This window comes from Bradysia coprophila, unplaced genomic scaffold, assembly GCF_014529535.1.
Source record: "Bradysia coprophila strain Holo2 unplaced genomic scaffold, BU_Bcop_v1 contig_350, whole genome shotgun sequence".
NCBI lineage: Eukaryota > Metazoa > Arthropoda > Insecta > Diptera > Sciaridae > Bradysia > Bradysia coprophila.
This window is the reverse complement of record NW_023503608.1, coordinates 2,072,618-2,098,008: the sequence shown is the minus strand read 5'-3', so window position 1 is coordinate 2,098,008 and position 25,391 is coordinate 2,072,618. Positions and strand designations below refer to the sequence as shown.

The window sequence follows — 25,391 nt, the reverse complement described above, 5'->3', positions numbered from 1 at the left end:
TGATTAGAATTTTGCTATTTTGTCCAATTTAAACCCAACAATCAACATACGTTTTTAACGCTTTTGTTGGTTTTCTTCATGTAATTCGTTCCATTCATTCTACATGTATTTCATTAGGGTTTTACATTTCTCCCATTTCACACGAATTTCCTTCTCATGTTTGAAAGATCAGAAAAGCATTAGTATTTTACATGACTTGGTATAAAAAGATGAAAAGTAGAGTTTTCGTGTGAATATTGTTGATACGAGGCGTAGCCGAGGTCAATAAACACGCGAAAACGAGACATTTCATCTTTTTATCCAGAGTGGTTTTTGCATGCTTTGGAAGTCGAAATTAGTGCGTGAAACATGAAAAGTACCGTTTTCGACGCATGTAGCATGTAAAATACATATAGTGCACAAAAAAACCTTCTAAATTGCCTTTGCGATCAAATCAGATTTGATCTAAACTGTTCTTTCAGAATTTTGATTGACGCTACCTAGTACTTCTTTAACTGCTTGGACACGCAAAGTATATGGTGCCACCACAAGCAGATAATGAGAACTAACCACTTGTCTGTCAATGGTGCCAATCGACAAAATCAAAAATGAAATTGAATTCGTTGGTTCAATTGAATGTGGGAAGTGTGTAGGATGTAAAAGGAATGAATCCTACAATCCCATAGTCATAATATAATTGAGTACCTGTAATTCAGGATTTTAAGGAGATGTAGCTTAACAAAAGTTTTTAAATGTCCGAAATAAAATCGACAAGACTATGTTCGACATACGTTCACGTTCAAATTCATACATTGAATTGTCGGAAATTCGAAAATTAGACAATTTATTGACGCAATGTGAATCAACTAGTTGTGAAAATATATGCATGGACTGTTGCGCTCAGTTGGGTAGCATAGACAATATCGTATCCACAAAATCTTCCTCATGTTCGGCCGTGATTTCCATCACTAATAGCGATATTGCATGCAATGCTCGTATGAAAAAACCAACAATGTCTGGTGGTGATGTAGATGTGGAGAAATTTCAGTTTGATAATGTGATGGAAAAAAATAATAAAAGCGAGAACGATGTAAGAAGTGGTGACGACGACAAGGAATTTAAGAAAAATAGCTGTCGATTTTGTGATAAAAATTTACGGAAAGACTATGCAAACGCTCGATTTTTTAGTTTAGACAAGGAACAAAATGAAAATTCAGAAACTGGAGAGATTGTTGATAAAGGTGGTTCTGAAAATATCTTACAAACATCAAGAAAACTGTGCACATTTAAGGAGTTCGACGAACCAGTCCGGAGAGAAGCGAATAAGGTGGATAATGTAAATGTAAAAAATGCAACGCAAGACACATGCGATGATTGTAATGATCAATCAAAGAAATTGTTGGGTACAAAAAAGATTTCCCGCGGCAAGTCCGTTAAAGACAAAACAATATCGTTGTCGTCGCGGTCGAGTCAAAACAGTTTTAAGGATGGTGGCAACAAGTCCACTAAACGAGATACTACCGAAAAAGAGGTGTTTACTTTTCGAGAGAGTTTAAGATCGAAATTTTCACCACAAAATTTGGCCAAAAAAATTACGGGAAAAGGATTGTACGAAGAAGGTGAAATAACGGAAAAGGAAGTGCTATTCGGTGAGAGGTTTGACGCCTTTCATCATGAAATAAAAATACCAGAACCTGTCGAAGCGGTATGTAAATTTTATTTTTATCATCTTTTCATAGCTGACTCCGTTACATTATCCTCACTGTAGCCATTATGATAATTACTATTACTGTTGTTACTATTGCATAAGTTCTTATATCACAGCCATCTCTTAATTTGAACATTAAAATTGCGACCGCTCGGGAATTGAAACTTTGATCATCTCATCTTGTGTTAGAAATACGAAACTCTATCTCCTTGTATCACTTAAGTAAAAGCGTTGATAAAATAAGATGAAAATTATGGTTTTACCGTTCCTGAAATATAATAACCTTTTTGTCTTTGTTAACCAAAAACATACACGTGATGCAAGTCCCTACACGATTTGGGGTATGGAGGTGATTCGATTTTTTTTTTGTGGTAATTGAGAGTGAAGACTCTTGACTCAAAGAGTAAACGGAGTATAATCTTTCTGAGTGTCGTTGTTCGTGTCTTCTGTGGCGTATCTATTCACCTTCAGAATTAAAATTTCCAAAACAGGCCCTATAGCATATACGCTACAGGATCGAACACAAACAGCAATTCTCAGACACGGCACGTTGTGCTAGGGTGATACTGTTACCGTATCCCACATTCGATTTCACTTATGAATACCACAGAAAAAATAGAGTTCCTACATAATTATTCAAGCTTCATTCAAATTCATCGTGGAAAAAATCCACATACTCAGAGAGCAACGTCCGGAACACTTTGCAATAAAACATATGAACATTGTTACTATATAGTCTCATAAACAGTTATTTCTATTATGGTTGTAGAAAAAGAAACATCGAAAGAGCCGATCCCATCAAATAACATTTTTCGGCGATGATAATAATGGGGAGTCTCAGTTGGTGGGTGGGTCTTTGATATGACGTGGCACACATACAATATTTCCTTGGAATATTATTTCATTCACATAATATGCGATCACTATACACACTCGTATACGGAATGGAAGAACGATTTTTTTCGTTTAGGGAAAACATTTCAATTTAATCGCTGCTTTCTAAGGAAATTCGTCATTTTACATAAATGAAATTATAGTAGAGAAACTCTATTTCCAATCACTTTGCGCGTAATCTAATTCGTACAAAAGTAGAGCTTTCGTGTAAATTTTGTTGATCCGAGGCGTAGCCGAGGTGAATAAACACACTTAAAGAAGAGTTTTCATTTTTAATGTTTAATGGATTTTACATGCTGAGGGCGTCGAAGGTAGTGCTTGAAACATGAAATGTACGGTTTTCGACCCATGTAGCATGTAATAGTTATTTATGACATCGAGTGCGAAGTACTTCATTAGGCTCTAGATGTGTAATGTCGATGCCGCAGGCCGTGTATCATTATACACATCGTGAGCCTAATTAAGTACTTTGCAGAGATTCATACAACCTTTTATGCCACAGAGTCATCTAAAGTTTGCAAATTTTGGATATTATGATGATGAGTGGCATAAATGACTATTACGTGGTTACGATGTGTCGTCCTTGGTAGGGTTCTTTCCGCTTATTTTCTCTAACACGTAAAGTATGGTTCGACCTTCTTGTCGAAGTAACAGTTCGAAAATGCTTGTGAATTGCTAGATTATTATCTTAGGTCCCCTTCGAACGCTATACACACTGTATGAATCTAACAATTATTGCTTCAAGCTTCGTGTTTGTCAAAACAACACATTTGCAAGAGAATGGAAAGTTTGCTACCATTACAAGTCTGTGCTTTTCATAATAACATCGTGTTCACTTCTATAACTTGGACTACAGACTTCATCGATAAAGTTGTATACAACAGAGTGTAACAACAGTATGAGGGTGAATTTGTGTTCCGAATCATAGTTTGAATGAAGTCAACGGCGTCTATTTGAAACTTTATATCGAAAAGGCATATGAAAAGCGGAGAAACTTTTGCAAGCAATTCGGGCGTCTTTTCTTAGATGGCAGTAAATCTGTTTTGGGGGGTGATGTATGCAATATTCTTGGTATATAAAAAGCTTGAACGTTATACCCGTTACATAAAGTTATTAAATATCAAAGGCATCTGAGCACGGATTTTTTTTCATGTTAAAGCTAAAAATAGAAATTAGCAATTGAAATTGGTAAATGTGTGGTTGTGCTTTGTATATTATATACATTATAGACAATACAATCACCGACCGTTTCATTTAAAGGCAAGATATTTTTTGCATTGTGTGATATGAAAAGGAGCTTACATAAAGTTATTATGTTTTAGACACTAAAAGTTGAATGTAACTGTGAAGTGACGGTGATACTTTGAGAGATGTAAGAGAAATTCAATTAATTTTGTTGTAGTTCTTATTTCAATGGGTTATGCAATTTAATGTCACAAGGTATTGGAAACGACACCAATTTATTTTTGAAATAAGAATCGTGCGAAAATCTTAAAACTGATGACACTTGAATTAAAAAAGAGAATTGCTTTTTCTCGTTTGTTATTTTCATTCCACTTGGAAAAATTGAATCGTGATTATTATCGTCGTTAAAACTAACAACGTCTTACGTAAGACACGTTTTCAATCATCTAATTAGAGAGTGTACACAGAGTGAAATTTTCAATTGAATTGAACCTTTTGTTATTTGATTATGACATTGCAATAATGAGTGAATTTTTCACTTTTCTTCAAACGTTTTTCTCTTCATTAGATTAAAATGTTGTCAATTTTTCGCTACTCCGATACTGCATGCTTCTTTATGATTTCGGAATCATTCCGAAAATTCTGGGATATATTGATGATTCGTTGTGACAATTTGCGTCATTCTCAATGATTTTCTTAATTTTCTTCCTCTGTTCTATGTTACAAATGTTAATTGAGAATTTAAAAAAATCAAACGTGAGTTAAAAAATCACCAACAATCACGAAAATCATGCGAAATAATATTCTAGAATCAAAAGAAATCACGCGGAATGGAAATACTGCAGGGCATATTTTAGTGAATTATCCGGAAAATACATTCAAATTCCCGAAAATTCCTGAATTCTAAGTACTCTTACCATCCGAAATTCGGAATCCGAATGTAATCGATTTAGCTCAAAACATAAAAAACAACTCAAAAAGTCATAAAAACAACGGAGGCATGTCGATCCGATGGAAATCCTTAAATCCTCAAAAGAAACAGCAGAACAAAATCCTTGAAAACTGAAGAAAAAAATCCTTAGAAACCGATAGGACAATCCTTGTATATTTGAAATTCCTTTGTCAACAAAACTGTACAAATGGCTAACCCCTCGCTTAGATCTATTGTTATTTTATTCTTCTAAAATAGGCGCTGGAATACTGAGACCTGACCTTTTTCGGAGTAGTTTCCTTCTGTACTTAGGTTAAACACGCATTTAAAAAGAAGTCCTCCTCTTGGTTGATATTTACACGTGTAATGCAACGTTTCTGACTATTTCCAAAAATAGGCCCTGATAATGACCAATTTTTTATCCTCAGCCAGATGAATGCTTTACATTCCTTTTGAATCTCGTCTGAGAATCGATTATGTCTATTGTAAGTTCAAGTTGGCAACAAAGTCAAATGCATTTTTTCTGCAAAATTGATATCATTACAAAAGTACTGTGCATTTGATGCACAAAGAAAACCTGTTTTTCCGTGTACACTTTCTACAATTATTCTACTTTCCTTTCTCCATCCTGCCAGGAAAGTAAAATGTCTTATCGTTTCCTTTTTATTGAACCATTTAAACTATCAGCACTTTCCGTTTAACGTTTATGCATTGATTGCTGGAAAATGTTTTCAGTGGAAATTTTTTCAAAAGAATTTCTTGTTGTACGTAGTGATGCATTTTGATTTGGATCATTGGATTTGCTTCTTGCTTGTTTACGTACACAGTTAAAATGACCGTTAAGCAAAACACACGAATAAAGCTTCGAAATTTATCTGCCATCTGTTTTACTCGTATTTCAATTTAAAAAATCAAACAAGAAATCAATGAAATTGGAAAAACCAAGGTATTTACTCACTGATGCCCCCGAGAAATGTGAAATGAAATTGAAAAAATTACTTCATTGAGCATTTTAGCTCATTTCCCGGGGGTTTAGTGATAAAATAACTTACGCAATTGTTTGGAACTTTGTATTTTGCCTTGAATGGTTGCAGCTCTAGCCGAGGAAGACGACACACTGGACAAAATAAAAAGCTTCGAACGAGAACGTAATCTACTATTTCAACCGCTGAAGTAGGTCACAATATACGTTTTTCGCAGATTCAGACTTTACACACATGAATTTCTTAGCAACTGTTTACTAACAAAGTTAGACGACCACTGAAAACTTTTCTGATAAGCGAAGTAGAACCCACAAATAACATGGTCATGGTCGGCTTTTTTTACCAATATGTCTTTACAGCAGTGTCGCAAACATTAAAAACAAACGAGAGAATCGTATTTCATTTTCTTTTCATTTATATTTCATGTATTAATCTCAGAAACCATACCATGCGGAGAATTTAAGAAAAATAAAATCTAGCACACGAGCAGAAAATAATTCTTGTTTACAAACACGTCCCCATCTCCCTTTATATAAGATTTGTTATGAATTTCACACTGCTCGTTGACCCCCTCTCTTACATTATCATAAAAAAGTAATGTTTTTTCACAACATTCACGACATAAAAGCGTACGACTTCTCAACGGATTTATAGCTGTATTCAACCACTAATATGATCTAATATAAATTTGCTCATTCTATTTTCGCTTAATGTTATCAGAAAGGGTTCGAACGCCCCATCACTTTTCGTTCAGCTAACTGTTTTCATTTTCAATTGAAAACAATTAATCTGTGCAAGCTTTTGGCACCACAAAGTCGTAGCTCTGCGTGAGTAGTTAAGTAGTTATACATGTTTGTCAAGATACGAGTAGCATATGACCGTATCAGGAGCGGTATTACGGCATAATGTTGTAATCTCTTCTCTTTTTCTATTCTACCGTCGCTACAAAAAAAATTTACTCAGCGGATTTTAGTCAGTTTTAATGTCAGCTTATGGCGTATGATCTCAGGAGTCCAGAGCAGTAATTAGTATTTCAATTTATTCAATTTATTTGGTGCAATATGTACTTTGTATCCTATTTCCAAACTCTTATCGTGTAGCAGATACTGTGTCAATTGAAATACTAATTACTGTTCCGGAGTCATGAGATCATGCGTTACATGATAGGATTATATTTGACTAAAATCCGTTGAGTAAAATTTAGGCATTTTTCTGTTGATATGTTACCGCACCAGATGAATGCAACTACATCTTGCTTGAACTAACGATACAACGACGGTAAAATAGGAAAAGAGAAGAGATTAGAACATAGAAAACTCATGCCGTAATACCACTCCAGAATTTAATTTATTGTCAAGTTAGTTCTAAATAGTCTCAAAAACTGACCTACTGATAATTATACTAATATGAAAGATTGAAAAAGTTAATTCATTATTTTAGTTGTCGTGCAATGATGACATTTACAATCTTTTCCCGGTCTCCTCCCTTTGCGTTTCCACACATCTATACATATAAAACCCAACGTCGGTGCACCACGACGCCCCTTGGCGCACCTCGGAGCACCTCGGAGCACCACGGAGCACCTCGGTGCACCTCGGAGCACCTGGGGACACCCAGCCTCCGAGAAGTCAGCCAGTCAGTCCTACGAGGCCATTTTTTTAAATCAACCTCTGAGGGGTCGGCCGGTCAGCCCTCAGAGGTCGTTTTTCAAAATCGACCTCCGACGGATCAGCCGGTCAGCCCTACGAGGTCGTTTTTCAAAATAGACGTCAGACGGATCAGCCGGTCAGCCTTCCGAGGCCGTTTTTTAAAATCGACCTCCGACGGACCAGCCGGAGAGCCCTACGAGGCCGTTTTGCAAAATAGACGTCCGACGGATCAGCCAGTCAGCCTTCCGAGGCCGTTTTTTAAAAACGACATCCGACGGACCAGCCGGACAGCCCTACGAAGCCGTTTTGCAAAATAGACGTCCGACGGATCAGCCGCTCAGCCTTCCAAGGCCGTTTTTTTTAAATCGACCTCCGATGTATCACCGATCAGCCCTCTGAGACCGTTTTCCAAAATCAGAGAATTCAACCGGTCAGCCCTCCGAAGTCGTTTTTTAAAAACGGTATCCGACGGCACACCTTGTTACGCCGCCGAGGACGATTTTGAAAAACGCTCTCCAATGCCATTTTTCGAAAACAGTATCTGGACCTCATTCGGTTTGTCAAAATTGACCTCAAATAAATTAGCTGGCAAGACATCAGAGTGCGTTTTTCAAAAAGTTTTCAGGACATAAATATCTTTTCTCCAAAGTGTGCTTCATAGAGGGATAAATTACTAAAACTCTATCAAACATTAAAATTCAATTCAAAGTAACTGAATAAAACAAACCTTAAAAATCAAATTCTTAAGCTGTGAATCATTGTGTGCATCTCTTACCCTTTAGCATTAATTTATTACAGAATTTTCGGAAATTTTGTCTGAAAGAGTGAGGAGAAGTAAATGAAGGAAACCGTCTTTTCGTGAGAAATTTCTTGACCCGAGGATTAGTCGAAGTCAAAAATCAAACAATAACTTACGATGAGTTTTATAACAGATTTATATGCTTCGCCTCGGTACGTAAAGTTCGAAAGGCAGCATACGTAATTCTCGCACGCGTCAAAACAAAATCTAAAATTATTGCTAAATGTTTGTCCAACGTCAGATATTACTATAAGTAATAAAAATATCTAAGCATTTTAAGGGGTCATTCAAATAGTGCCCAAACTGCAAAGGCCCCTTATGTAACGATTGTCTTGAATTGAACGTTGTGTTTGGTTAAGCTTTGACACATTTAGCTATGAATATTTAAATGAAATTATGGCGCTTATTTGTAGCGCCCGATTGAAGGATTTAAATCATGTCAAAGATACCTGTCCCGTCTTAAAAAATCTTTGTTTAAAACTTTTATTGAACATCTTATGCAGAAAACCAACAATCTCTGCAAACTATTACATAAGAAAAAATAACTTAAAAACGAAAAAGTAAACTAAATCAGTTTTCAGAAAAAGTGTACAATTTTTTGAACAATTTCATGTAGACATTGATTGATGATTTTGGTATCAGTAAAATTAAGAATAACAGAACGATTGCTGGTAATTACAGGAATCGGAATGTTAACGCTACCTAAAGTATTAGTACTATTTTAAATACCAGTTGAGTTATATCAAAATAAATACGGTTGAAACAGTGCATATATCAAGCGAGAAAACAGTGCAGTACGACCCGGCCGAATGTAGTGCGGGTAATTGTCAGATATAAGAGGTGAAAAGGAAAGCCGATGTGAGGGAAAAAGTTTTATTTCATTTTATGACAAATGCTATAGCTAACTGCAAAATCAAACATGGCGTCCTTGTACATTTTAATCGATGAAACTTTGTTTAGTCTAGAATTTACTTAAAGAAACGATTGTTGATAATTTTCGTTTGTGTGATTAAAAAGAGCAAAAAAGAAAGTAAGAGAGTGATAATTAATGAAAATTATGATTTTGAAAGAGAAACGAAATTAAGGATTGAGATTATGATTACATTAAAAATGTAGAATTCAAATTCGAAGTTTGGAAAACTGGAAGCGTAGAGTTGAATCTCTGAATGCAAGAACTTTGAGTTGAATCCCGGAAAGCTGGAAGTGTAGAGTTAAATATCGAAACACGATAAGCGTAGAATTAAATTTCAGACCGCGAAGCCAGAATTGTAAAGATAATTTCTAAATACGACACGTAGGGTTGATAACCAAGTAAGTAAACTTTATTTTGATAAATAACCCTGGGAACAGTACGACCCGGCCGAAGGCCGGGAAACAGTGCTAGTTTTCTATAATTACAGTACGGCCTGTCTAATTTTTTCGACCCCCTTAATGTGAACGTCATTATTGCACTTAGTGCATTTTATTTCCTTCCACTTTTTCAATTGGAAAAAATGCAAATTTAATTTTGTTATTTTCATGAAAGTTAATTTCAAAACCATTATTTTAATGACTTTTTTCCTAGCAGTACGGTTCACACAAAGTTTCATGAGCTATTTGTATATTTAAATGTAACGACAGTTCTGACGAAACTACAATTGGAATATATCCCGTCGCAAATTTGTCTGCTCTACGAGCAAACATTCACTGAATGTTCATTATTCAATTATTATCTGAATAAATTATGACCATATAACGCTTCTAATCCACATAAAATGATAGTGTACGTGCGACTATTATGCAGACATGTCTCATATATAATTGCGTCATTGCGACTTTACTGAAGAACTAAATATCATCAATAACTAACTCTTGACAAATTTTCCTCGTATTTTCTTCGAAGGGAATCAGAGAATCAAAAGAAAGGAGGCCAGTTATTTCATTTTTATTACGTTTTTATGTATAACTTGGCTAGATTATATAAAAAGATGAATAAAGAGTATAGTGGTGCTGCTGTTCCAGTGATTTTTATTTTATGTTGCTATTGTTCTCTTAGCATTCGAATGATTCTACGCTACAAAATATTTTATAACGTTTCTGGAATTTAGGCATTTGGTCTTCATTGAAACCTGAGCATAGGTTTTAAAAAGTCAGTGAAAATTCGGATAGAAGAAATCCATAAAAAAGGAAAGGGTTTGTGTGAAGCACTTCGCGGAACGGGACTCTGCGACAGATTTTTTTTTTTAGAAGAAGAAATAAGGTGGTATTTTGACAACGTCTAAACGAAGTTTGTTTGCTAGAGAGAGTATTCATCAGGGTTGTTATAGAAAATGCAGCATATTGTCGATCTCAGTAACAATAAATTGCTCGGCCTTGAGATAATTTTGCGACAATTTATTTTGATAGGAAGTCACGTGGTCGCGAAATTTCATTTTTTAGAAAAATCACTGCCCAAAGTCACATAAATTAAGGCCCGTCATTGGGAAAGTACAGGACAGTTTCCCGAAAATGTATGGAAAATTTTATCACAAAAATTCACGGAAAAAATTAAAAGAAACTCACCTCTTATGCTTTCCCTTGTATTCGGGCATAGTCTCTTTAGGTCGCCAAGGCATATTTGAACACTAAACACTTTTTACTCGATGCAAAAACAAAAAGTTTTTTTTTGTTTTGTCGCGACAAAAACACAGAAAATATTTCGACACAACTGTGACACTCCGCTATTATAAGTACTAGAATGAATGTTTGCTGTGTTCACTTCGGCGGTAAAATATTTTCAGTCAAAAAAGGGTCCGACACTTCAACGATGAAAGACATTTATTAAAATTGTTACCTCTCCCACTTCTTTACAAAGCTAACAAGACTTCGCTGAGTCTAATTATGCCAACTCTTTAAATAAAAATATCGGCTGAGGTCGAATAATTCTCCGCTGAGCTTTAACAAACCTCCGCTGAGCTCTAATTATTCTCCGCTGAGCATTGACAAACCTCTAATGAGCTCTAATAATTCTCGCTAGGCTTCAGTAAGAGTCCGTCAGACCTTAGCACGTTGTAGTAAGGCAATGAAGCTAAGCGAACACTCAATAAGCATCAGCGGATACCTAATAATTGTTGCTATGATTTACTAAGACTCCACTTAGCTTTGGCAGATCTTTGCTGAGTGTCCGATTCGCTCCATTAACCCTTCCTGCAACTTGCTTAGGCCTAACGGACACTTCCTGAAGCCTTGCGGAGAATTATTAGAGCTCAGCGGAGGTTTGTTAAAGCTCAGCGAAGAATTATTAGAGCTCAGCGGAGAATTATTAGAACTCAGCCGATATTTTTATTCAAAGAGGTGGCATAATTAGACTTCGCGAAGTCTTCTTAACTTACTAAAGAGGAACGAACATTTATTTACGCTCAGTGCAGTCTTACGAGAGGCAAAATTTTTAATAAATGCTCTCCCATCGTTGAAAGAATTGAGCTCAGCTCATAAAGCTTTAAAAAATGGTCGATGAGCATCATTAAATGTATACGCTACCCTTTGTCAACTGTTTGATGATTGTTTTTAAATGTCCGACACTTTTTTGAATGAAAATATTTTACCGCCGAAGTGAACACAGCAAACATTCACTCTAGTACTTACAATAGCGGAAGGACACAGTTGTGTCGAAATATTTTCTGTGTTCTGGTCGCGACAAAACAAAAAAAAAATTGTTTTTGCATCGAGTAAAAAGTGTTTAGTGTTCAAATATGCCTTGGCGACCTAAAGAGACTATGCCCGAACACAATGGAAAGTATCAGAGATGAGCTTCTTTGAATTTTTTCGGTGAATTTTTGTGATAAATTTTTGCATACATTTTCGGGAAACTGTCCTGTCATTTCCCAATGACGGGCCTTAAGAATAGATATCAATCATATTACAAATATTTATATAGATTTCCCACGAATGCTACCTTCAGATGCATCAGCATCACTCATCATATTAGACCATTGAACATCTAAAACACAAGGGTAATTCTAAATATTTCCATAATTATTCGGAGGTTTCCAGCTTCTTAGTTACGATATACGTGAATTCTATATCGTCGACTTAAACAATTGGCGATATCTTAATAGTCAACGTACGCGTAGGCGGCTTGGGGGTTTCATGTAGCCGGCTTGTTAAAGTCAATTTGCATTCAAACCGTTAAATTAGAGGGAAGACATAGCAGAACATCAACATTACGTAAAAAAAACTTGTATAAAAGGGTGTTCTAAAATTGGGTTTATTGATTTCCATACATACATAAACGTCTCAGATAAGATACTATACCTTTTTATATCATCAATTTAAGTAAATCAAAATGAAGGAAAAGCTATCACATTCTATATGTATGCATAGACAATCCGGATATAAAAAAGATATTCTTAGAAACAACCCATTGCTCGTTTTCATAAATAGTTATGTAGATATTCGGATACACTGCCTAAATGAAGAAAAATGGAAATATTCTATTGTGACGACTTGACAGAGAATAAATATAAAACCCTAACCCGTAACCATCAAATGATTTCCAATAACTTTCAACTCATCTATCGTCGGAGTGTCTGCAGAAATATAAAAAGAACTTTTTTTTGACATGTTTTTTTGTGCGGCTTCAGCCATTTTATTGAAGTTTCTTCCCTTTTTATACGTGTACATTGTGATCTATATAAAGTTAGAGCTTTTCATAACATCTACGTCAGACATGTTATCTAACTAAGTTGAAATTTTAAGAAATAACTCAACATCGAATGTGTTGATGTAAACACGCCACAAACTCTACATGTTTGCGGTTTAACCGACCGTACAACCCATTTACGGAATTAAGATTAAGAGATCTTAAAGTTTAATCTTCTAAAGTAAATCTTCGCTTCCTTTTCGCATTGCTGTTATTAATCGTGCTATGTGTCAGCTCGCATTAAAATTGGAATCAAATTTTCCGTCTTTTGTGGTAGTAGTGGATTTTTGTGGGACAACTGGAGTAATCAGGGGATGTTTAATTGTAATTATAATTTATGATTGCTGAGAATCGAATTTACAAGAATTTTCGTCATTTTTATGATTTTTAGGATTCACAAAAATTCCATTGAAAATTCGTGAAGGGGAACGATATGAGAATATACAATTGAGGTACTAGAAGAATGCAAAAACAACACAGCTGCGTGAGAAACTTTGTGTTGACATTCAAGGACTTTGTACCTATTTTTAGCACATCGCTCTTCTGCAAATTTTTTTTCGGCAATGATTGGCCTAACTTTTCTTTAGTTCTTTGGGAGCTTTTATCGCGTAAATATTTCACTTCACCTCGACTAATTAGTCTAACAGAATGACTTGATGGATGAAGTTCGGGTTCTACAGTGCTTGTAATTGAGCCATTTAGTCCTTGTGTTATAGGACAGTTAGGACAATTCGCCCAAATTTTCCTTACGAGCAGAGTGGTAATAAAAAAATAAAATAATTTTTGAGCGAAGACCCCTTATCCTTCTCTTTAAAAAAAAAGGTTGACTCTCATACATAAAACATGTCCATTCAACCTTCTCGTAAAACGCAGAACAACCTTAATTCTTTCCTTGCAAAAGGTCGTTTACACTGAATCTAATGTCTTCATTGAACTGTTATTTAGATCTGACGATTCAGATTTCGGCAAAACAAAACTGTTATATCGTTCAGTTTTATAAAATTGAGGTTTCCATGAGAACGAAATCATTTCTCACAAAAAGAAACCACCTCATATTACTGGTGAGCAGATTCATATTGCATCGAATTTATCTCATCTCAAAAACACTCTCGCTCCGAATTTTCCAAATTACATTTTTGCTCGTTTGATCGTGGAATGGAGATGGATGGAAAGCGGATAAAAAAAAACCATATTTTCGTCAAGATTTTTACTATAACAAAGAGCCGACACAACATGAAACACCAACATTATATTTCATATACGGGAGAGAAAAACAACCGCGCAGTGCCACAATATTGGCATCCGAATAACATGCCTTGGTAATATGCTCCTACCTATATTTTACCAGTAAAGCTTTAGTTTCGACGCGATTCACATCGACGGTTCAAAGCTCCTTTTGATATTCATACAATTGTATAGAGGAGGAAAATATTATATAGGGAAAATCCTTTTTGTTACAATACCAATATAGTTCAAATGTATATTTCTTCTGCACGATATTTTTAGTTTTGAACGGAATGAATTAGTGTTTTTTATTGTGAATTATAAAAGTATTTAATTTTTTTATAACAACATGTTATAGTATTGAGACAAAGACTTAAAACAGACTTATAACGTCTTTAATAGTGTGTCCATTGTTACAACAGAAATAAGAAGAAGAAGAAAAAAAATTATTAATTTTTGTCGTTTTGTAAACGCCCGTATTTGGGTAGTCGAGTACGAAAACCACTGTTTTTCCCTTATACAATAAAAGTCGCTCGAAATATTTTTTTTATATATATTCTGCGACTGTAACATGTGTAACTGAAAATTCATGCTTATAATGGGTCAAATTAAAATGAAAAACGGACAATTATATGCAATTAAACCAAAAAATCTGAATAAATAAATAATTCGTTTGATTGTTTTCATGAAAATGATAGTAAATTTGAACAATAAACGAGAGATCCAACACACCAATAAGTCTGAGCTATAGATAAAACAAAACAACAAAAAAGAAATATTACAACTAGAAATTCCTGCAGCCAATAAAAATGGTGCGGAAAAATCGATAGTTAACTGCAAGTATTTTGTATAAGGTGCTGTGTACATTCTAAAGCTGCGAGTAGTCCCGTTGAATATATTACGAACCGCACACACCACGAATATATTTTGGTGAATTTTCAAGAGAACATTTTCAGATTTTCATTATATGTGGATACGACAAAATAGCATTTTACTCTCATTGTTTAGCATATATATTTAATGTGCATTTTATTATCGTACTGACATCCATGTGAACAAAATCAGTGGCTTTTTTTTAAACAAAAACTAATTTTGTTATTTAAGAATCATTGACCTGAATGAATTTAAAATTGAGTGAATTCAACTTGAACACAATTGACGCCGATGCTTTAAACGAAAAAATGCTACTTCTACACTTGCATTACCAAATGGTTTAAATCAACTTTACCTGAAAATGAGTAACAACTCAGAGGCCGATTTAACTAGTGTCTTGATTATAACGACTGATGAATGCGGTACTCGAAAGCCAACCACATTTGCTGGTAATGATGGTGACATCGACCTGGAATACTGTTTTAACAAGAAAAAAAGCAAAAGCTTTGTGCGTCAAACGAAATCTTTGAGCACAGAACACCGTAATAAATCTGTACCGCATAATTTACAGGTTTGCCCTTTGTATTATGAATGTGAAAAGAAGCAAAAAAGAAAAAAAAATAGTTTGATGTTAGTTTCGAAACTGTGGGTTGTTCATGTTTCATGCTTGTGCATTATGTGAAAATGTTTGATTTGAAGTTTGCGGTAGGTATTTTCCTGAGTGAATTGTTCATTGTCATTGGGAATTGATGAATTGAATGAGTTCAATGGACGTGAACGAACCAATAATTGGTACATTCACGGTTGAAGAATTATGTCACTGAGGCATTCGCTGAGATGGGCCTTATTTTGTCATATAGGGATGTGCTATGACAATAATTAACTTACGCACTGGTGCAATAATTGGCTATTTACATTAGTGTAGTAACAATAATTAATTAGACGAATCATTACCAAATTAAAATTTAACTGGAAAATCGGTACAACAACATGGAAATCTTTCAACCGATTGAACAATTTACTCAGAGTAGCAAATAACCAAGTTAGAAACAATTTACTGTTACAGGTCTCGTATAATAATTTAGAACTCGTTCAGTAACTAAAAATTCGTTACCCAAAGTGAAGATTTTGACATATTTTATATGAAAGAAGTATCAAAATCGTCACCAGTGAAAAACGAAGAGTTCCTGAACGAGCTCTTAAGGTTACAATGAAAATCGTAATTTTAAATGCAAGTCTCTAATGCCTGAAATTATTATCACATTCATGTCTCTCAATGCCGATAATGGACAAAAACGTTTCGCTTAGATTGGCAAAACTGAGAGCAACCACAAAGAAAATTCATCCGGAGCCGAATTGAGTGGAAATTCAAACGGTGTATACGAACAACCAATGCAACAGTGAAACGACCGTTACCGTAATAATATGAGGTCAAGTTCGGTGATTATTCGAATTATTTGAATGAATTGCACAATGTAATGTTTATTTTGGCTGTTGCGGTTCGAAGAATCATGTGACGGTAAATTAATGTAATGGGAAACTTGAATCCTGTAAACGCCGCACTATATACCATGTCTCTTTCCCGGCCAAAAAATACTTTCTACGTAATAAGCGAATTAAGTTTCGAAAGTCGATTTAAATGGTTTCTGTCGCCTCTAAGCTGCGTGTTTTGTTGACACGGTATTTGTGAAATGAATGTTTACGAACAGAAAAAATTATTTTTATTTTGATTATATAAAAAAAGAAACGTTGTCACGCTATATCCTTTCGTTGTGGGCTGGTAGTGTTGATAACATTACACACAGTTCAATTAAAATAGACTTTGACCTAACTTAGAACTGGTATCAACAGGAAAATATGAAAATACTGATCGATCTCACTGTACGAACACTGTATTGTATACGCATACTACCCAGTTCTTAATAATGATAACAATTATCCTAAAAGTTTTCAAATGGTTATGTAGAATGTGGTGGTTAGTGCATGGGATATACACTAATTCTCAATTGAATTTGTTGCTAGAATTTTGTGTTTTTTTCTTCAAAGAGACGGCATTAATCTCTTGGGTATTTGTAAATTGCATTTTAACACAATTAAATTGGATATCGTACAAACCAAACCATGCTTTGGGTGGGCTAAAGCATTTCTTTAATGTATATTTCGAACTAAAACATTTCATGTAATCAAACACAATTTCATCTGAAAAGGAATTCTCCATTTAATGTGACTGCTTAAACATTACAAATTGGAGCAAACAATCTGCTAAAATGCATAATGTTAACCGGAACGTTTTCTGCAACGAAACTAATCAAATTATAGTAGATTATGCACCTCGGTCTAAAATGTTTATTTTGACGATTTGGAAGTTATGTACCGAGTGGAAGGTGTGGTACATAATCTAAATCGTCAAAATAAACATTTAGGACAGAGGTGCGTACGCTATTTTATCTGCCGAGAACAGATATATCGAGATAAACAAATTTGCCCTAGAGATTATCGAGATTATCGTTCTAGGCAGATAAAGGACATTACTGCCTTGCTGGGTCATTTTTTGTCGAGGAGTGTGGTAGGTATTTCGAGACGAAGGCGAAGAATGCATCCCACACGCCACAACAAAAAATTTCCCAGCAAGCCAGTACGGCACTTTGTTGTCGTGTGACCAAAAAATGCGAAAAACCGCTTTGAAGCAAGACAGTAATGACACATTTTCTGGCCGTAAGACAACGAAAACAATTTCTATATTGCTTTCCAAGAAAAATTCACTTTTCGAGTTTGCAAAGTATTGTAACCACCAGACGAGCCACCCGAGAGCCACTTTATTAATGGCATTTCATCTCCACTCATTCTAAATCATTTACTTGTGTTATTCGAATTACTTTTACAGACACTTAAAACGCAGTTTTGTCAATGCTGTAGGGGTTAACCTTTCATAAACAGCAAAGGCAATTATATCACCCATCATGAAGTCTATTACTTCTTTTGATCTAATCTAATTTGACAGATTCGAAGAAAATTTATTACTTCATAAGTTTTATAGTTCAGTATTTTTAATTCATTTTATTACACCTAATAAAGCTATTGTGCCTAGTTATGCTGAGTATGCTGACCTACCTCATTTTACAATCATCAGTAGTTCTTGATTTCTTGTTCAATAGTCCTTGTTCTGATCACTCAATTTTATGATCAAGTTTACTTCAAATGAACACAAACCAACCGCTAATAACAATGTCTAGGTACGAGTACCAGCAGTTGCTTGTAAAGTTCGATCTAAAATGGAAGATTGGTCCCTTTTGCAGCTTCTAAAATATTTCTTTTTGCTTATGGCGTTTAAAATGCTGTTCTATATTGCAAGATTACCTTCCAAACTTCATTTGTACCAAAAATAGTAGGCCCCGAAAACTGGACCTTTAAACTTTATATTTCTAGCTATGCAAATGTCTAGTCTATATTGTGTCTGCAAGATCCAAACGAACAATTAAATACCGAATAACAACTGAGTTTAAATGTTTATTTATTTCATTTAAAGTTTGCGTATGTAAAGTCAAGAACGTGCTTGCGAGAAGTACGTTCATCTAAGCTGGTTTACTTTGCAATAAGTTTTACAAATTAAATGTTCGTCGCCCACTGTTATTAAAGCTCGAATAAAAACCTAAAAGGAAAAAGGAAAAAAAAAATTTCCTTTATTTCTGAAACTCAAACAGGAAGTTCGTCTAAAATTCTGTTGAAAATTTTCTATTTCCTTAAAATTATATTTTCACAAACAGATTTTAAATATTAAATTACCATCCAAGCATTCATTGTCTCGATTTTGTTTCAACATAATAAAGAATGAATATTCTTGTCTGTGACTTGGAAACTGAAAAAGCAACTCAGAAATGCAATTCTTTTTGAAATTTAAGTTTTATTCAAAGGTCTTGTTTCATTGAATTTATTCTGAAGAGAAGTGTTTAGTAGCTTAAAAGATAGTGTAAATCTGGGGGTTAAATAAATCTATTTGACATCATCAAAGAAAGTGAAGCGACAGTACCCTTCCTAAATATTTTATTTGTCAGCAATGAGTGCAACTTTTTCCTAAAATAATGGGGAAAATCAAATAGTTTATATTGTCCCAAATAGCAAAAAGAATTTAAAAATAACATTTTTTGTGTTACAACAATACAACAATTTTATTAATAACATTTTTATTGAAATGCTCGTACAGTGAACGACATCTCAAATGTCTCACTGTCAAATTTTTCTGAGAATTTTATTGTCATTGCAAATTCACAATGACATTCTCTGAAAAAAATGACAGTGAGACATTTGAGATGTCGTTCACTGTAGTTCCAGTTTTTCGTAAATGTTTCTCTTCATTGCCTGGATAAACCTTTTAACAAAAACCTTTGTTTTATGTTTTATCCAAGACTCTTCTGTTGGAACCAAAACCTTCATTTTGACACTAATTTGGATGCCTATCTTTTTTAAGCCCCTTCTAACGCTCAAAAATAACAAATGTTTTACAACAAGAATAAATGTTTCTCATTAATAACATGGGTTTCAAACCCGTGGCAGTATGATAGGCTATCCGACTACATAATATTAAAATGCTGCACCCATTAAAAGCGTCAATTCATATTCAAATTAGTGGTCATTGGTAAAGCTTAGTACCCGTGCGCCAAGAAATCATTTGTCGATAATGTTATATAGTGGCCAGATTCTTGAATGTGATAGGATTGGCTCGGATAATGGCCACTTTCGCGTGATATGCTTCATGAACGCGTTCCTTTAACTTTAATGATTTTTAAATCATTACTGTAATGATTTTGATTGATTCAATGCTTGTGTCGTAAATGTGCCTCAACAATTTTCATAATTTCTAATTTTCCTTATACCTACACCACAATAATAAATTATTAATCGACTCAAAATCAATATTTCGGTTAATTATATTACAACGAAAGAACCTTGAAACCGTGTACAGCATAACAGTTTATTGGAGTAAACGATTTTTTTTATGAGGTAGACACTTACTACTTAGTAGAGCCAATCCCGAACGATATCGTAGAGGAAGTAATACATTTATGTAATGATGGGAACTGATTTTAACACTCAATCAATAACCACCAAAAGTTAATGATTGCAACAAAAGTAAATCGAAAGTCGTACATATTTTATGGAGTAAGTAAGTTAATCTACTCATCATATGTTGGTCTCCACAAACAATACGCAATTAAATAATGCTTAAGGGTTGATGTAAGCGATTGGAAATTACAATCAATTTGATGTAGTAAAAGGAGAATTAGTAATGGCGAGAGTAATGTACGTTACGATTTACAGCGTAGTACCATCTGTTGATTGTGGATCAATATAAAGTATGTACCACCTCTGAGTGTTTTTTTTTTGTAATAAAAAGCATTGGTCTATAGAAAATGTACATGGGAACCAACCATACGTTGATTGAACATGAACAAACATTGATCTCTTTCCATGAATCCCCTAAGCTTTAGCTTAGTTATTCCGCACGATATACACACAGTCGATTAAATAATAACAAACTATATATTAAACACATCGAGGTAATTCAACGTTCATCCATTTCACATATTCAATAATTTCCAGGTATTCGACAGAAGCCAATACTGACGCGTACAATGCTCCCAGAGCAGTTAATTCAATGGTTGGAAATGGTTACCAAGAAAATGAGATAGAATTAGAGATAAATTTTGGAATTTAATTTCAAACTTTATGCCAATGTTTATCACTTTCGTATTGACACACAATTGGGACGTAATATTTTATCAGTCCCGTACACGAAATGCGGCGGTAAAAGTTAAAGTTACAAGTTAGTTGAAAATTTAACGGGAAGACGGTTGAGTCAAACTCTTAAATTATATAACTCGGTAAACCTATTACTTAGAAAGTAGATGTAAATATTGTTGTGTGAACTGTAAAACAGCTGAACAAACTCAGACACAAACTCGGGAAACGATATTGTTCAAGGATTTCCAGAGTGCTACAACGACAGTGGGACGTATAGTTTTTCCACTGATTTCGAATTATTTATTCTCTGAGCCTTTCACTGAAGGCAATCATATCACCGGTGTTATTATCGAATCTCTTTTACTTGTTTTGATCAAAATATTTCCAACAGATTGAAACTAAATCCTGCTTTGGTTTTTATAGGCATTTAGAAATAACCGGAGCTAATCGTTCATATTCGTCCTCGCGGAACATGACATAGGTTGTTTTTCTCTGAATAATATTTTACTGAAAAACGAAGGAAATGAAATCATTTTCCCATTCAATATAAATTCTGAATAAAATTGAACGAAATGAAAATTTTGTTTATCTCGAAAATAGCATAAAACTGGCAAATTTCATATATTTCTGAACATTATCCTTTCAATATGCCGGAATGAAAATTACGATCATTTCATATGAAATAAAAATGCTTGGCAACTACTTTAATTAGATGGATCATAAAGCTAATCACACCAATTAGTTCAAATACACAAACCTTTCTCAAGTTAGAATAGGAGGAGATTCGTTGGAAAATACCATTTGCATAAATTACATCGTTTTCTCTGTCAAGCTGTGCTGAGGTAGATGAAGGAAGAAGAAGAAAAAACATTTGGCTGACAACAAATGAATTTTTTTCGAATAAAACGGCTTTTATATCCTACTTTTCGACATCTGTAGTCACATTTTTTTCGTGTCTGTGCCATTAATGTGGTCAATATAAATTTTATTGTGTTCTGGCTAGATTTTTATTTTCCCAGAAATGAATAAAATGTTCAATTTACATGAGCTCAGAGCTTATTGTGCTTACAGGGAGTATCAGCATACACGGATAATATTGAACTAAAGTTGTTGTTATATGTGTCGTGTTGTTAGTGGGAGAGTCAAGCTGTTTTTCTTTTGGTTCATCGCAAAATGAGATGAGATGTACAAAGAAGAGGTAGTAAGCTTTTTGAATAAATTAGGTTTAATGCTGATGTCTTGCATAAAAATGATTTCAGCGATTAAATTTTACGATCTCTTAATGTATCTAGACTGATAATATTCATCATAATTCCCGTCCCCTTTATTGAAGTTCTGTTTGACTGTTTGTCTCGCATCGTCACATTTTGTGAAAGCTGTCACCCTCCTCTCGAATGGCTAGATGGTTCTCACTTTGTCGCAGGTCTTGAGATTTCCTAACTAGTTGCTGAACGGATTTTTATCGCGAAATTTATGTGATAATTAAACGTCGCACCGAATTGTCGCCATAACAGCATTTTACCCATGAATTTCTATAGTGTCGCCACACATGACAAACGATCATTACGAAAATTGATTATATGAATTAGTGACTCGTTATGCTACTCTACCAGATCTACCGGAATCAACAATTTTGTTTGTTCCACACCATCTTCAACGTTTTCCACGGATCCATATATTGGACGTACGATTGAAATTTTAGTGTAATGATGTCAGATGGTTTATGTCAAGAAAGATGTGCAACGCTTTTCTTGGAGAAGAGTCTAATTTATGCAATGCAAGTATGTACATACCAGGTATGGCCTATTCTTCAAAATCGGTCGATTTATCTTGAATGTTAGAGCATTCATTACTCATGTCAAAATAATATGAAAATGGATCCGTTTGAATCCGTTTTAAAGTCGATGTGTCCTCCGCAATGACGTTAGACCATACCATAAATGAAAGTGTAAAACAGGTATGATCTATTGTCCGCCCGGAGGACATAAAAATTTGATTTTCGTACTTAAACGCACTCATTTTCACATTGTTTTGACATAAAATGTGAGTGCGTTTAAGACGAATTCGCCGATCGACCATACCTGTTCTAGACTTTCATTGCATACCATACCTGGTAGTTTATATTCATTGCATTTATGCGGTGAAATTACAATGGAACCGATAGAACTAATTTTGAGCTCAGTTTAGGTAAAAAATTAGTCCAAATCTCTAAAAACAAGTCTTTAAGCCACATAACAGAATGAATAAGTTGGTAGGGCTGGGGCCTAAAAGAAAAATTAACTAAAGAGTTTTGTGACGCCCATATATTCCGTCCCTAGGAGACCGTTAGCACGACAATCCATTAAGTCTATAAAAAAACGCGAATAAAATATTCCACTGCAATTTTCTCGTTGCTTTTCAAAGAATAATCGAAAATACTCGTGAATGACAAGAATGTTTAAGAAACATGTACAAGCATTGAATGGAACACCCACAAACTGACTTTGCTGATGAAAGCATTTCACATTATCGAAAATTATTTTTAATAACATTAGGCTACTGAGAAATGGTCGAGTAGCGTTCGGCTGAGTGGCGATACGAAAAATAAAGTGAAAATTGAGACAAATCATATATTAGGACACTCAAACTTCGATTTGAATGGTTATGGTAGTGTTGGCGATAAGTCAAAACAATCATCTAAAATAGGTCAAGAGGTAATTGATTGTAGCATTCGTTATAAGCACAATAATACATTAACACATTAAAAATAATTGCGGCCTGTCAACTTTTGGCACCCTGGACTTTACTTTAATAGTCGTGGAATGTCTCCAAATAAATTTCGAAAAATCTAGAATTCAGTTTTGGATTTTTAGAAATTTATTTGGAGACATTCCTCGACTATTTAAGTAAAGTCCAGGGTGCCGAAAGTTGGCAAGCCGCAATTATTTTCAATGTGTTAAGGTTCCTCGAATTTCTGTGATAATTATTTTTTTTTTATAAAATATTTATCGAAATGCAGCTTGAAAAATGTTTTTATTTTATTTCATTTTTTTATCAATGGTAAAAAATATTTTTCTTAAAAATATAAGGAAAACGAAACGTATAAAATCGACAAGAAAATGCCAACTTTTCATCTAAAAATGCATTAATTTCTTAGAGCTATACAGTTTGCAATATTTTTTCTTCAATTTTTCTTAAAGCAAATTTGCTTAAGAAGTTCATGGAAAACAAGTTTGAATGCCTTTACCTAAACGGTTGGCTACAAATTGAATTTGTGTTCGCTTTGAAACATACTGTAAATGGTTCCAGGGTTTTGGATGTCAGTGTAAACTACTGTACCGTAAATTGCTTTGTAAGTAATTTAAACAAAGAAAAACTTTTGTTTTATTAAGGAATAAAAGAACCACATGCTACAACCAATTTTGAAGGTTTTGCTTATTGTACAAACTTCCGTATTGTATTTGTATTTTATTCGTCCGTCACTAAGTAATACAATTTCGATTTCTCACGATTCAACTTAAAAATGTAAATTATTGTTTCACTCAATCAATAATCCAATCACTCACTTTAACATTGAATACATCAATCGCATTTAAATATTTCATTCCTCAAATTCTGTCCGGTACCACCTTAACATTGCATGTCAAGGGATTTATGTCAACTTTGCCAATAAAATTTAAATATTCAGAGAAGACTATTGATTTATTGAAAGTTAAACAGTAAAATTGAAAAATTTCTGGTTTTAAAAGAAAATTACGTCGACTAGTTTCTTCTGCATTATAGTTTATCAATTCTTTTGTTTCTCAAACATATATTATAAACTGACTTTTCAATTATTACTTTATTACTTTCCTTACAGGTATTATCACTCGGGGCCGATGTTTTGCCTGAGTACAAATTACAAAGTCCGCGCATTCATCGTTGGACCGTCCTTCATTATTCACCTTTCAAAGCGGTCTGGGATTGGATAATTTTAATACTTGTTATGTACACAGCCATTTTTACACCTTATGTAGCCGCTTTTTTACTCGGAGAAACGGATTATAATCAAACATCAAATTATAATCAGAAAAAATCGGAAAAATTTCTAAATGCCAGTGCAATTGTGATAATTGATTTAGTTGGTAAGTAGTTGTTGGTCTTTTCGTTGATGAAACATCTACCACTTTGCTAGGCATTTTACATACATTTAATTAATTTCGCGAATCTCATGAATCTAAATTTTCTTGATGTTGATTAATTCCATGCAAAATTTACGGAAACCTCCATAATTCGAGAAAAGTCATGAAAACTGACGTAAAACATGAAACGAGAGTCGTTGCAATTTACTCTTTTACGCATATTGCGGTTCTTCCGACAATTTCTGCAACACACGAAATTTACAGAGCCGCACTGACGATCTCCGCAGATATTTGAAGGAAGGAATCATAATGTCCTCTAATACACTTTTTTAGTACACAAATTTTATGACTTTTTTGTAAGAATCTCCTCAAACTCTACTCTTATCAGTTTTACAAAAAACTCAAATAAATCCTGAAATCGGCAAAGTCCATTCAAATCAGTATCGTTAAGCACAATTTTATCAAATTTAAATATGTCGTATTTTCCGACAAATCTTACGCTTAACTTTAATCGTGGACGATCTAAGTGTGGAACCTTTCAGAAACAAGTAATAGATTAAATCATTCAATGATGATTTATCGCGACAATAAGCTTGTCCTTTCTAAAAGGTTTATTTACAGTATATGATTAAAAAATGAAGAAACAAAAGTTTTACTAAACTTACCA

The 25,391-nt window shown here is 34.2% G+C and overlaps 1 protein-coding gene across 8 annotated transcripts in view; it reads left to right on the top strand.

Annotated features, from left to right (window-relative positions):
• LOC119079989 (potassium voltage-gated channel subfamily H member 6) overlaps nt 1-25,391 on the top strand; it is a 108,834-nt gene that overhangs the window by 57,576 nt on the left and 25,867 nt on the right. For 6 of the 8 annotated variants that reach the window (XM_037188149.1, XM_037188146.1, XM_037188150.1 and 3 more), the window contains one exon: nt 24,463-24,727. In XM_037188149.1, coding sequence (XP_037044044.1) covers nt 24,463-24,727 — 265 coding nt within the window. Of the gene's footprint in view, nt 1-707; nt 1,685-24,462; nt 24,728-25,391 lie in introns of all 8 variants that reach the window. The other 2 variants (XM_037188153.1, XM_037188152.1) reach the window with 2 other exon arrangements.